Source organism: Macrotis lagotis, chromosome X (assembly GCF_037893015.1).
Source record: "Macrotis lagotis isolate mMagLag1 chromosome X, bilby.v1.9.chrom.fasta, whole genome shotgun sequence".
Lineage (NCBI taxonomy): Eukaryota > Metazoa > Chordata > Mammalia > Peramelemorphia > Peramelidae > Macrotis > Macrotis lagotis.
Window position 1 is genome coordinate 77,219,858 of NC_133666.1, and position 13,450 is coordinate 77,233,307.

At 56.5% G+C, this 13,450-nt stretch overlaps 2 protein-coding genes across 7 annotated transcripts in view; one reads left to right on the forward strand and one right to left on the reverse strand.

The window, feature by feature from the left end:
- Window positions 1-8,832, reverse strand: UBA1 (ubiquitin like modifier activating enzyme 1). 4 transcript variants are annotated; one of them, XM_074206717.1, is made up of 26 exons: window positions 8,723-8,832; window positions 6,640-6,756; window positions 6,481-6,539; window positions 6,210-6,378; window positions 5,990-6,124; window positions 5,412-5,518; window positions 5,183-5,273; window positions 4,957-5,089; window positions 4,778-4,875; window positions 4,183-4,329; window positions 3,883-4,059; window positions 3,703-3,807; window positions 3,538-3,618; window positions 3,235-3,390; window positions 2,984-3,149; window positions 2,630-2,826; window positions 2,469-2,533; window positions 2,163-2,358; window positions 1,955-2,029; window positions 1,602-1,791; window positions 1,379-1,467; window positions 1,171-1,263; window positions 879-1,070; window positions 667-768; window positions 466-566; window positions 1-311 (listed from the first exon to the last, which is right to left on the reverse strand). In XM_074206717.1, the coding sequence occupies exons 2-26, from the start codon at window positions 6,754-6,756 to the stop codon at window positions 176-178; spliced, it is 3,177 nt and encodes a 1,058-aa protein (XP_074062818.1). In that variant the 5' UTR covers window positions 8,723-8,832; the 3' UTR covers window positions 1-175. The 4 variants fall into 4 exon arrangements, with proteins under 4 accessions (XP_074062818.1, XP_074062815.1, XP_074062817.1 ...); XM_074206714.1 differs by lacking the exon at window positions 8,723-8,832 and adding an exon at window positions 8,204-8,275; XM_074206716.1 differs by lacking the exon at window positions 8,723-8,832 and adding an exon at window positions 7,779-7,934.
- Window positions 7,838-13,450, forward strand: part of RBM10 (RNA binding motif protein 10) — a 20,289-nt gene continuing 14,676 nt past the window's right edge. Inside the window, exon 1 of one of the 3 annotated variants that reach the window (XM_074206719.1) lies at window positions 7,838-7,990. In XM_074206719.1, coding sequence (XP_074062820.1) covers window positions 7,930-7,990 — 61 coding nt within the window. In that variant the 5' untranslated portion in view covers window positions 7,838-7,929. Of the gene's footprint in view, window positions 7,991-11,570; window positions 11,658-13,450 lie in introns of those variants that run through there. The other 2 variants (XM_074206718.1, XM_074206720.1) reach the window with 2 other exon arrangements.

Consider the following 13,450-nt stretch of genomic DNA (forward strand, 5'->3'; position numbering starts at 1 on the left):
TTTTGGTTTCCATCAATAACTTTATTGTGGGTTCAGTACAAAGTCATGCCCACCAGTGCCCTAGGCAAAGGGGGGGGTGGAGGGGGAGGCCCTGTCCGCCTGAGGGGGTGGGCACAGCAGAGGGTGGGAGAGGGCGGAAGAGAGGGGGAGGGGAAGGCAGCCACCTGCCACCCAGTCAGCGAATGGTGTAGCGCACGTAGGGGACCTCCACGTCCTCACCACTGTCATCATTGCAGCATAGCTCCAGGACCAGTGCTTGCACATGGCGTCCCAGCTTCCGCTTTGACACCCGGCTCACGATCTCTGTCATGCTGTGGGTATTCCATGAAAGATGGCGATAAAAACCGGAGCCAACCCGGCAATTTGACAAACTTTTCGCCTTTCCCTATGGCCTTGCTGAGGTGGGTGCCCAAGTTGTGAAGCAATCAGGACCCCACCCTCCCCACCTGGCCCAGAGACACTCACGGCTGGTCCAGGCGCTCCTTGAGCTTAGCAGCTGGCATGAAAAAGGAGTAGAGCATGGATACCCCCTGGGACAGCATTGTGATCTCCAGCTTGTGCTCTGTCTGTGGAGGAACCACCCATTGGTCGGTCAGCCAGCCCAAGTCCCCTGAGCTCCTTCCCTGCCTCTTTCTCCCCCTTCCCTTCCTCCCTCGCCTCAAGCACCTTGAAGTAGTCCAGAAATTGCTTCAGGGTCATCTCTTCGCCCCCAGGTTGGAGCCCCTTGACCTCAAAACGGTCCCAAAGTGTCCATTCGTGATCATAGTACTGTGAGCGAGAGAGGCCAAGGCAAGTCGTCAGTCCTGGCTATCCCCCCCTCCCCCTTCCCACTCGGGGCCTCTTGTCAACCACTCCCCAACAGTCTGGCAGCAACTCACCTTGTGCCGGGGGGCTGCGATGGGTTCTGAGAACCCAAAGAAGGGCAATGCAAGGTTCAGAAAGCCATTCTTGTAGGCCTCAAGCCGCTGATGACCCTGTACCACCTTGTATAGCTCCAGGCACACAAGACCAACCACAGCTGCAGTGGTTGTGGCGATGGCAGGGATGATCTTACCCGCAATCAGCTTACTCTGTGAATGAATGGAGTCCCAACCCCCATGTATCTGGGGCATGCACACAAATGGCTGGGACAGAGGGGAAGTGGCCTGAGGTAGGGACAAAGGTTCTCACCTTGTGCCGATCGGCAGGGGGAATGTCATAGTTCTCAGCCCGAAGGTTGGAGGCAGCCACGATGAAGTCCATGTGAAAGTTATTGTCATCATCCTAGCAGAAGGAGGGGAAGCTTAAGACCTTGGGGAATTGCCTCAAATATGTTCACCTACCCCAAAGGAGGCAGATCTCCGGAGGAGAGACAGCGCCACACAGGAGCCCCCAGTACCTTCTCAAAATCAATAGGATACATCTTGAATCCAGACAGCTTCTCTGGGCTGGGTAGCGTTGCCTTCAGTTCCTCCAGCCGACTGTCATCTGTGGCCCCACCAGAAGTGGGAGGCCCAAGGAAGAAGACCAGACTGAGTGGGGAAAGGACTGAGAGCAAATTAGAAGAAGTAAAGGGAAGAAGGAAGGAATGTAGCCCAAGGCCAAGGGAAGCCAGAGCTTACCGACAGAGGTATTGGCACTCTGGAGCTCCTGGTCAGAGACGTGGATCTTGACGCCAGACTTGGGGGTGAATTCGGGGACGTGCACAGTCTGGAGAAGGGTGGCTACAGCTGTCCGGTCCCGAGAACCCACCAGCCCATAGGTCTGTGCGAACAGGTTGGCAGCCGCCATGATGTAATCCAGATGCAAGGCCTGCAAAAGGGCAGATTTGGGGAATAGAACACAAGGCTGAAGTTTGTTTCATCTCTATTTCGGCCCCCCAACCTGAAATACAGTTCTCCGACTACATCTGAGCCCCCTTCCCCAGATTCTCTCATCTTCCCCTTTGGCCCTGGCAGAGGAAGAAGATACTCACATTGTGGACATCAAAGGTGAGGGGGTGAGGACATCTCTTGGGTCCAGACCAAAAAGGGGCACCGGAGCTTGTCAGCTGACAGAGAAATTAAGTGGGTAAAAACATCAAAGGGGGTCTTGGGAGATGCACATGACCTCCCAGGATCCCTCCTCAGATTTGGGAGGTGGAAGGGGGAGAAGAAGGCCATGCATAAGAGCCTAATAGTTACCTGCTCAGGAGGGAAATTGTGCAACAACTGCCGAATATTGTTGGCATACTGGGCATGCCAGTGAAGGCAGGCCCATGCCACACAGTCAGCCCAGGTCCGGGGCCGCTGTAGCACCAAGCTCCGCTGGACAGCCTCCAGCACCTCCAGCGGCTGTGTGCCGGCCAGTCGCAGTGTCCGCTCCACAAACTTCGGGTCTCTGTGAACATGGGGGAGTATGCCAGTGGGTCAGGGCTGGGGTCCTGGGCTGCAGTGTGTGAGCAGGGGACGGGTGGGCAGAGGGCTGGCAGGGGGGCTGGCACCACTCACGTAAGGTACTGGTTGACACTCTCCGCCGGCTGCTTGAAGAGGCCTTCAAACTCATCCCGAGCCCACTGTAGCCAAGGAACAATTCAGTTCTGGTGAGCCCTGGAGCTGACGTCCAGTTGGGCAGTCCCATACTTCCCACCCCAGCCCCCCATGCCTCTCACCTGGAGGGTGTGTTCGATCGCATTGGGGAAGTTCTTGAGAGTACAGATGGGGATGGACTTTTCTGGGGGGTCTTGACTGGAGCTGTAGGACTCAGTGAGGAAAGGGATCACCACCTGGACATTGCCCTTGGTACCCAAAGTGCCTGACTCTAACAGCGGCTTCCGATAGTATACACAGCGCCGGTCCATATACATGCCTGGGGGAGGGAAAGAAGTGACCTTTGAAAGGCAAGAATGAGGTGACAGAACCACTAGGTTACTTATGGCAGCGGGGGGGGGGGGGGGGGGGGGGGGGGGCAGCCATGCCTCAACCCCCCCCCCCCAGCCTCCTGAAGCCTCCAGCTCTATCCGCACGTGCGTCAACATTGTCCAAGGCGTTGGTCACACCGTCCAGGGCCTGGAAGAAGTCATCATCGTAAATCCGCTCAGTGTCAGGTCCCACACGGTTCTGGTGACTTGTCACATGCATCTGTGGATTCATTTGACGAACAGCAGCAGCTGCTGTATCAGACTTGAGCTTCTACAGACACATGAAGAAAGAATACCACAGGTCAATGCACTGAACAGCCAACCCATGGCTGCCCATCACCCACAAGCCCCCTCACCGTGACATCCCAGGGCCGAAAGAGAAACTGCCTGTTGAGGTTGGACTTCTCGATGGTGTCCATGTCAGTGATGATGACCTCTCCACCATCCCCGCAGCCCAGGCCAATCATGGCAAAGTTCTTGAGCAGCTCACAGCCAATGGCCCCTGCTCCAACCTGTGCACAAGAGGCGAGGCCTGGTTGTTTAGGAAAGACTGTCAGGATCAGGTTAAGCTGACAAAACGAACAAAGCCAGATACGAGGTCAGCCAATATTGGACAATTCAAGCAGGGCAGAGTCAGGCAGCCAGCCTGGGGTACTCACCAGGAAATACTTCTGCTTGCCAAGCTTCTCCTGTAGATGAGAGCCAAACACAGCCACCTGGCCATCATAGCGAGTCTGACGCTACAAGGAAGAAGTGGGTCAGGTAAGAGGCTCAGGTCCCGGAAGGAGCCACTGAGCCCATTCTTAGAACCCAACAGAACCTACTGGGCGGCAACTGTCCTCCGTGAGGGCCTCTCTATCCTCAGGTAGGCACTCCAGAGCATCGAAGTACAACCACTGCATGATGGGCATGAACTTTCCCGAGCAGGCCTGATGGAAGTGCAGCAGCCTGGTTAGGCCCAATCCCCCAAAGAACCAAGCACTTACCCTTGTGGTCAACCTCACCTTCATAACTTCCTGAGCAGCCAGGCCCCCAATGAAAGCATTTATAGGGGCCAGGTCTCCAGCTGCCATGTAGGCCAACTGTCGCACCAGCTCCTCATCCAAGTCTTCCTGTAGCAGTCGGGGTGAAGCTGCTTCCTTAATTGCCTGCGCCAGGCTCACTATGTCTGCCGCATCCAGCTAGAAGGAGGATGAGCAATAAGTAGCTAGTACCGTGACCCACGCCCAGGACAGAAGAGGGATGATGCCTAGCTGCTGGGGACTCTAGGCATTTTCCCCACCGTCTCCACAAGGCCTAAGCACCTGATTTTGAGGGTGGGGAAGCCGTCCTCGCTGGCTGTAGAACTGGTGTAGAGCCTGAAAGGCCACATGGAGATGGGCAGGGCGAGAAAACTTGGCGAAATCCGTCATTACAAATTCTGGGTCAGCCAAAGATACAGGTAGTGATTTCTGGAGGAAGGATGAGGATTAAGGCAAGAAAAAAGGATAGAGCATTTGTTTAAAAAGAGCCTACTGCAGGGCAGCTAGGTGGAGCAGTGGATAGAGGACCTGAGTTCAAATCCAGACTCAGATACTCGATAATTACCTAGCTATGTGGCCTGGGGCAAGTCACTTAACCCCATTGCCTTGCAAAAAAAAAAAAAGCCTAAAAAAAAGCCTAGTGTGAACCAGGCTCTCATGTGACCTCAGTGAATCCTGACAATGGTCCCAAGGGGTAGATTCTAATTATGATCTCCATTTTACAGATGAGGAAACTGAGGCTGGTAAAGGTTTAGAGACTTTCCAAGGGTCTCATAGATAGTCAGTGTCTCAGGTAGCAGATTGCATCAGATCTCCCTGGCTCACCCCTCCACAGCACCACTCCCCTCTGCCCATCACCTGCCCTGAAGAGACTCACAAAACTGATCTTCTTGGGCACTTTGACCTGGGTGACGATTCCACCACGGACATAATCAGAGAATCTGGCTGTGTCACAGATGCTGAAGGTGTATGGACCTGGAGGGCCAGACTAATCATCCAAAGGCAAATGGAAAACTGCCCAACCACCCCTCTCTGCTTACCGGTGTGGCTACTCACCTAGGACTTTGATCTCCACGGGTGAGATGCCATTGAGTTCACTCATACCTTGTACCTCAGTGAAGGTAACAAAGTCACCACTCTCAAAGCCATGCCGGGCCTCATCCAGGCATGTCACCACACCAGGGTTGTCCTAGGGGAGCCAGAGGTCAGGGGCTACCATCATAGCCCTCCCCTTCTGGAGCCCACCCAGCCCAAGCAGGGATCCCAGAAGCCAGTGACTCACCTTGGTCACCATGGAGACCATGGCATTAAGTGGCTGTTCTCCATTGGCATCAGCCAGGACCATTTCCTCACCAAAGTCACAGAACAGCTGCCTGTAGGTGAAATAGCAGCAGAGCCCAAGCCTTAGCTTCTACAGCAGTGACCAAGTGAGGACTCTCAAGACTTTCTTTCTGTTTTGCCAAGCAACCTAAGAGAGGGGAAAAAGGCAAGGCCAGAGAGACCAGACTTACCCAAAGAGACCCCGGGTATCAGCCACCACCAGCTTGATGCCTTGACCATGGCAGAAGTCGCCTATACGCAGCTGCTCCTCCAGTGGAGAGTTGGTGAGGACAACCACCTGAGTAGAAGGGAAGGATGATGTAAGAGCAAGAAGTGCTGCTAAGGGCTACAAAATGGGAACTTGCAGTGAAATCGGAGAGGTCAGCAAAGGAGGAAAATGCTCTGATTTGGATCCAAGAGGCCCTGAAGGTCAATTCTAGACCAGCTACTTTCTACCTGGGCTCTGTACAACGAAGGGGAGGGAAAAAGTCTCCATGATTCCCCTTGGCCCTAAATCAAGGATTCATCTGATTCTATCCTTCCTGTCTTCTAAAACGAATACATCAAGGGCCAGGCAGCTCCAGTACCTTGCCCAAGTTGGCAAGGAAGTGGCAGAGATGGAAATGGAATTCAGAGTCAATGGATAATCCAGAGGAAAACCAAAAAGGAAGACAAGTGGACAAAGACATTATTTAGAGAAGAGGGAAACCGTTTTTATGCAAGTACGAGAAATGAAACTGGAGCACGTGTAATAAAGGATCAAGGGTACCTGGAAGTTGCTAAGGAAATCCTCTGTGAGAGGCCCTGTGTAGGAACAGACAGGAACATAGGCATTGAGCTCAGCCAGACGTGGTTGGGAAACCTCGGCTCGGTTCTTGCCCACATCTTCTTCTCGAAGATAGAACTGAAGGTTGAAAGGAGGAAATAGATAAATAATTGGGGAGGAAAAGAGGAAGAAGAAATGATCCATGGAAATGGGGTGATGTTACCTGGGAAGAGAGATCAGCCCACTGAGCAGCACCCTGATCGTGGAGGGTGACAGCTTTGACTCCACCAAGGATAATGTTCTTGGCGATCTCAACTCCCAGACCCCGGAGCCCAGACACAAGGACACTGGAAGTTTGAAGTCGCTTCATGGCATCATGGCCCAACACATAACTGAGAAGGAGAGGAGAACAGCATCTCAGCTGGGCAGCTTAAGAGCCCAGGCCCAGTCTGATAGCTTCTTCCCTTCCCAGCACCCAACAGCTCCAGGCTCACAGCTGCCTGGAGTATAGGCCCTCATCGATGTCTGCTTCGTTCCCGTTCTTGGCCATTCCCTATAGACAAAGGAAGCAACAAAGAAACGTAGAGGGTGAGGTGAGGGTGATCTAAGACCAGGATCCACCTTGCTAATGGGACTTAGTATAGAATGCTTACGTTGGCAGGTGCAGTGGGCACTTCAGAGGGAATGGGGTGGGCAGCAGTGCAGTTAGAACCTGGTTTTGGATCAGGCCCGGACACGCGACGCTTCTTGGACAGCGGCGAGCTGGACATCTAGGATATAGGAGGGTTGTTAGAACTAGGCCAGAAAGAAGGAAGAAGAATCAGGTTAAGAGGCACAACAATGAACCAGACATGAGGAAGATGGGGTGAGGAAGTGTTGGGGTAATCCTCCCAGGAAAGGATCCAAGCAGAAAGTCTGAAGAAAAGAAACAAGGGTCAAAGTGACCCAGGATGTTAGGAAAGGAAGGTAATAAGTTGGTCATGGGGAGGGGGATGGGAGGAGAGGCATGAAAACAGAAGGGGTCTCCAGGACAGGCAGCCAGGGACAAAGAGATCACCAGAACACTTTTGGGGTCTGGTTAGAGGGGAGTAGCAAAGCAGGTCCAGGGAAACATGGGGGGGGGGGGTCGTTCGATGGGTGAAAGAAGGAATTATCAAGTCCGGGAAGTTAGTTCGGTGATGACCCGGGGGGAAGAATCCCTGCTAGATGAAAGAAGTACCACCATAGTCCTGACTGGCCAAGATTGGTCCTGCCCACTGACTTTTTCTGCCATTCCCTCAAAGGGGGGGAGAGGTCAAAGATGTTTCCAAACCAAGAGAAGGCCAAGAGAGGTGTGGAAAAGGGGATCGGAAAAAAGGCGCTGTCCAGGGTGCTCCTTGGCCTTAACTCCACTGTCTACCCCACCCACCCAAGGCCCCCCCCTCCCTCCCTCCCCTCCAGAGTGAAGAGAAAGGGGAGGCAGGTTGGATACTTACTTTTCACCCCTCTCGGGCAAGGCCCGGCCCCACCCCACCCCACCCCACCCCACCCCTCCGGCATAATCCCGGGTGGAGCTGGCATAATCCCGGGTGGAGCTGACGGTACAGGCCCCGCCCCTTGGGGGAGTGGGTGGAGAAATCGCAGCAGGGGGTGGAGAAGGGAATGGGGGGAGAGAAGAAATCCTGGCCAAGCGGGGGAGGGGAGGCTAGGTAGGCAGTGGGGGAGGGGAGAGATCCCGACGAGCCGCAGGGGTGGGGGGGAAGGAGAGGAGATTGGGGGGGGGCCGCCCGCAGCGCCGAAGCAGGCCTGTTACCAAGGCCTGTTCCTCGGGGCCCGATCACCGCAGTCGCTGCAGCCGCCGTCGCCGTCTGATGCTCAAGGAAAAGCCCCCGCCGCCGCCCAAGGCCAGCCCCAGCACCCGGAGTCTCAGCCCCTCTACGGGCTGCTTCGGTCCCAGACACAAGATGGCGGCGGCCGCCGCAGAGCCGGAACAAAACCCGCGGGTGGCTCCGCCTCCTGCCGCAGGTACCGCCCAGTCCTCGGTCCGCCCCTCTGCCGGCCGGTAAAGCACGCCCCCCGGGCCCCACCCCCACCTCCTCCTGTTCTCCGCCCCGGCCGCCAGCCGCAAAGCTGGCATGGCACATGCCCCGAGAGCGGGGTTCCGGCGACTTCGGGCACCCTTTCCCCAAGCTCCTCTCCCCAGAGCTCGAGCCAATCACCGTGCGCTCCGGTTCTCACCCCCGAGCTGCTCCCGCCCTCCCGCCTCTTGAGTGACAAGGAACGCTGTCTGCTACCAGGTCCGGTCTCGCTCCAGTCCTCCAGCATCCACGTCTCGCGCCTGCGTGCCCCGAGATGGGCCAAACCCGCCCCCCCCTCAGAGAAGGCCCCGGTCCGCGCAGGCGCCTCGCCGGCGCAGGCCAAAACCGCATCCCTCCTCCCCTTCTGCTACCAACACACGCAATACCCCGGGGGAGGGAGAGGGGGAGGGGGGAGGAGGGTGAGAAGGGAGAGAACCGCGCCTCCTACAGAAAGGTCCGACCCGGAGTGCTCCGCCCCCGAAGAACATGAAAGTCCCAGAAAGGGTCAAGGCTCCGCCCCAATGAATAATAGCCAAAGAAGACCCCGCCTCTGCAACCAGGCAGCTACACAAGGACCAAACTCTTGCTGCCGCCACCCCCCCCCACCTCCAGACTCATGGTCTCCCGTAAAAGGTATCCCCGGGCTCCCCCTCCCCCAACAGTACAACTCTCAACTCACCCCCTCCTCCGGCCCGGAGCCGCCGAGGCCTAGCCTTCCCCTAGAGCTGGAGTCGATGCTGGACCTAGAGCCAGAGCTAACTTTGCTGCCGCCGAGGAGCCCCGGCTAGCGTAGAGATAGGCTGAGCTCGGAACTTGGGGTCCCCGGGCCTGGAGCGGGAGGTACTATTTGCGGCAAGGGGGAAGGCTCACCCTAAATGCACCTCTTGCGGTCTGGCGCCTCCCCTCACACTCGAGTGTACCCCATTTTCACCTCAAATCGCATCAGCGCCTTACTTCATACTAGATCTTGACTCTTTTTGGCCCACGCCAATAAGAGGCCGGCCCCAAAGGGATTGAATGAATCCCCTGGTCGTGCACACGTGGTACGATCCAGGCTGCTCGCCGTTGCGTAGCCTGCTGGGAATCGTAGTTCATTGTACGCTGGCGCTTGCCCGGAGCACGTGGTGAACACTACCCTAAACTGGGCCAGGGTGGGGAAGAGGAGGCTAAGGGATCTGCGGCGGAAACAACTTCCTACCAAGGACCGGGATTTAGAGAAAACTGGGAAATAGGGTGTGGCCGATTTGAAAAATCATTGTTAGAGTCTCCTAGACTGATTGTAAAGGCAGTTCCCAAGTTGTAGATTAACAGAATAAAGGGTAGGGCAGGCAGGGAACGGAAAATTAAAGCGAAAGTGAGGCTGAGGGGGTCTACTCTAGCATTCTTCCAGTAGCAAAAACGCTGGGGGGGGGGGGGGTGCCAAACCAAAAGGAAGGCTGGGAAACGACTCCTTTAAACTTCTCAGGGGGGTGGCCTTTGAACTCATGGGCTAAACATTTGAGATGCTAGAGACTTGGGACAGCATACAGTACAATCCTCTCATTTGAGGGATGAGAGCTTAAGGGGTCTGTGGTACAGTTCTAGCCCTGCAATCAGGAGGCCCTGACTTTAAATGTGGTCCCAAGCACCTGAAACTATAACTGTGTAATCTTGGGCAAATCACTTAGCCCTGATTTTGCCTCTCATCAAGCCCATCATCTTGGGGTAGGATTTGAAGTCAGATCTTCCAGATCTTGAGTCTACTACTCTACCCACTGAGCCACCTACCTGCCAAGTATGAAAGCACAGTGCCCAACTTCAGCATTTTAAGGGTTGAGGAAAATCAGACATTTTTTCAAAATAGGAAAGTGATGTGCTCAAGATCATAGCAGCAGTGTCAAAGCTATGATTCGAAGCTGTGATTTTGTGAATGACCCATTCCTGATCCGACTCTATTCCTCTGAGCAACTGCCTGCCTCTCTCTAGTAATACCTGTTCTGGGGGCTTTCCTCTAGGGTTTTGCTTATCATTTCAAGAGTAGTGTCTTCACTAGTTCAGTCTTCTGAAAAGACAACCAGCAGTCTGAGGATTGGACTCCTTTCCCTGAGCTTAGGACACAGTGCCTGGCGCTTCTAGTTTGTCTTTCATTTTCAAAGACACAACATCAAGCTCATGAATTGGATGTGAGTAGAAGGGGGGGGGGGGGTTGTTAAGTCCCCAGCCTCACCTTTTCCTCCAGAGCCATCTGGGTCCACTGGCCAGATCCAGATCAGGAGGACTGGAGATGACCCTGGATGGGAGGTAGTCAGGGTGAAGTAATTTGCCTAAGGTCACATAGCTAGTAAGTGGCAAGTGTCTGAGGCATCCTGTCATCGTGACTTGCCTTTTTTGAATCTCAGGCTTTCCTCGACCCTTAAAATGGTGAAGTTGGTCACTATGATTTCCTACCTGGTAGGTACGTGGCTTAACTGGGTAGACTACTGGAGTTGGAATCTGGAAGACCCGAATTCAAATTGTAGCCTAGGCAATGTTCTTGGATGTGACACAAAATCAGGGTCGAATGACTTGCCCTGGATCCATCGCAGCGCCTAATTTGCCCCAAGACGCCTCATAATGAAGTCCTGTTGACTTGCACAAGTGCCTCTACCTGAGAGTGCTGAAGAGCCAAAGCCAGACTAGGCACCGTCCCTCCCTTCTCTCCCTTCATTCTACCAAGAGCCTCAAAGAGAGAGAAAAGGCCCGAAAAGAACATCGAGGCGCAGAGCATTCAAAGGGCAGGGGGTCAAGCCAAGCTAAGGACTTAAAACGGAAGCGCAGCTGCGCCGCCGGATCATTGTGACTCTCTCCAGTGGCGCCAAAAAAGGGCTAGCTGGAGCTAGGGGCCTCCCGCGGCGCCCTAAAGGACAAAGGGGCGGAGCCTATTCGGCTGGCTCCTACCTCCCCCTCCCCCCGCTGGATCATGTGAAACCGGATCCCGCCTCCTTCCGAGACGGACGTGGCGCGCGTTCGACCAATCGCCACGCCCTGTGGACAACAAGGGGCGGGCCTAGGCGTCCCGGATCTGAGGGGACTGGGCGCGTGGGCATGGAGAGCGCTCGGGAGAGGGCGCGCCAAACCTGCGGAGCACGCCGGGCCGGGCCGGGCCGAGCCGGGCTAGGCTGGCTCCTGGGCTGCTGGGCCGGCAGCAGGGGGGGGCGGAGCGAGGGGTGGGCGGAGCCGCCGCCGCCGCGGCCGCCGCGGCCGCCGCCGCCGCCGCCGCCGCCGCCGCCGCCGCCGCGGCCGCCGCCATCTTCGCTTGGTAGTTTGGGGCCAGCCAGGGGGAGGCAGCAGTGGGTTGCCCCGGGGCGGAGAAAGGGGAGAAGGAGGCGGAGGGCGGTGGCGGCGGCGGCGGCGGGGGCAGCGGCAGCGGCGGGGGCGGCTTTGCCGAAGGCGTAGCCGTGCTTTCCCGCGGGCCCAGGCCCGGCCTCGGGCTCCCTGGCAGCCGGCGCATTTGAGCGCTCTGCGGGTGCGCGCGCGCGCGCCCGCGAGGGAGTCGCTAGCGGCGGCGGCGGCGGCGGCGGCGGCGGCGGCGGCGGCGGCGGCGGCGGCGACCGGGTGATGTACCCGATCCCTCGCTCACGGTCCGGACCTGGCAGGTCAGTGGGTGTCTCGCGGGGGAAGGGGGAATCCGGGAGGAGGCGGCTCGGGGCCGGAGGGGTCGGATCCGGGAGCCTCGAACCGCGGCTGCGGCAAAGGACGACGAGGACTACGGCGACGGCGCAGAAGGCCCCCGGGGGTGGGGGTGCGGGTGCGGAATAGAGGCCCAGGCGCTGAGCGGGCGCGGGCCCGGGCAGGCGTGCGCGCTCTCGGCGGCAGCGCGCCCCCTTCCCCTTCCCCTCTCTCCCCCCTTCCCCCTCCCCAGGGCCTGCGGTAGGCCTGGGGAGGATCCGATAGATGAATGACGGGAGCAGGCGCCTGGACCGGGCCCAGATCGGGCGGGGCAGCTGGTATGGCCACTCCTCTGGCCTCCTGCTCGCCCCCCCCCATGTGCCAGGCCCTAGTTGGGGCCTTCCCAATTTCTGCCGTCCCATTGGTGTCTTGGAGTAAGCCCATCATTTCCCCTGACCCCTGGCAGGAACAGCCAAGTACCTTGGCACTCGTACCAGAGCAGAGGCCGGGCTGAGGGTTCCAGTCCGATCTCAAGTCCATTCCCAGCCCCACACCCCCCACCATGGGAGACTGGCAGCTCCCCCTCTCCAGGTCCTGGTTGTCCCAGGGCTTCTTCCTGTCCTCCCTGCACCTTTGACTGTTCTATGGGTTGGCTTTTAAGAAGGTGCTTCATTAGCCTCACCTGTTGGAGCCCTGGAAGCAGCTGGATAGAACAGGAGAGCAGAAATGATTTCACTCAGGAAGGGGGCTACATTCTGGTCTCTCAGTCCCAATGTTATCTGGGGGGCTGCTGCTGGAATCAGGAATGGACCACCTTCTCCAGCCTTTGTAATCAGGGGGCCTGACCCTAAAACTCCATTTTGGCCTTTCTTCTAACTGGCTGAGCCTCAGTGTTATCGTCAAACTGGAAGGAAAGTACTTTGTCAACTTGCCAGTAGCACAGTGGAAACCTGAGGTCTGAGGGCTCTTGGGGACAGACCTGAAGGGCCTGCTGCCCACCCTTAGGGGGAGGGGATTTCCCTTCTTCAAGGACTAACAGGAATAAAGGCAGCCCCTATAGGCCATGTCCTTCTAGCCCCACCTGGCAGACTGATGGCCAAGCCTGAGCCCTAGCCCAATGGAGTCCCTACTATCCACTTGGGCCCGGGTTCTGTGTTCTAGTCTTCTCAGAATAATTTCTTTACCTAATTGAAGACACTAAGTTTCAATTAATGAAAATAATAATATGAGCCTTCTACCCCCCCCATCTAACCATGGAGCCCACCCAAGTTAAAAATCCCTGCTCCCACAGGGGACAAGTAATAAAATTCTGTATGTTCTGAAAGACATACAGTAAAGAGACCAGGATCCCCCCCTTAACCCTACCCTACCCCACCCCACCAGAGGCAGCAGTGAACCTGATGCTCACTCCAAAGTACAGAAGTGGGGGGGGGGAGCATAGAGACTTAAAAAAGACAAAAGAGTTGCGAGTACACTCTGGGAGATGGAGGCGCTTGGACTCGATCCTGAGACATTTGAGGACGATGGCTGTATCTACAAAGGTGCCTTGTACAGGGCCACAGAAGCTAGTGGGATGACCCAAGAGCTGGAACTAGGCAGCCCAGAATGCTTTGGGGCCCTGGCCTTGACCTTGGGCTCTGGCAATGATTGGGAGCCAGGCTCTTCTGTTTCTGGCAGCTGTCCCTTCTCTCAGTGAAGGACTGAAAACGATAGCCACCATTTCTCTGGCCCTTTACAATTCATTCCCACACACCCTTGCTCTCTTCCCATCAGCCTTCAG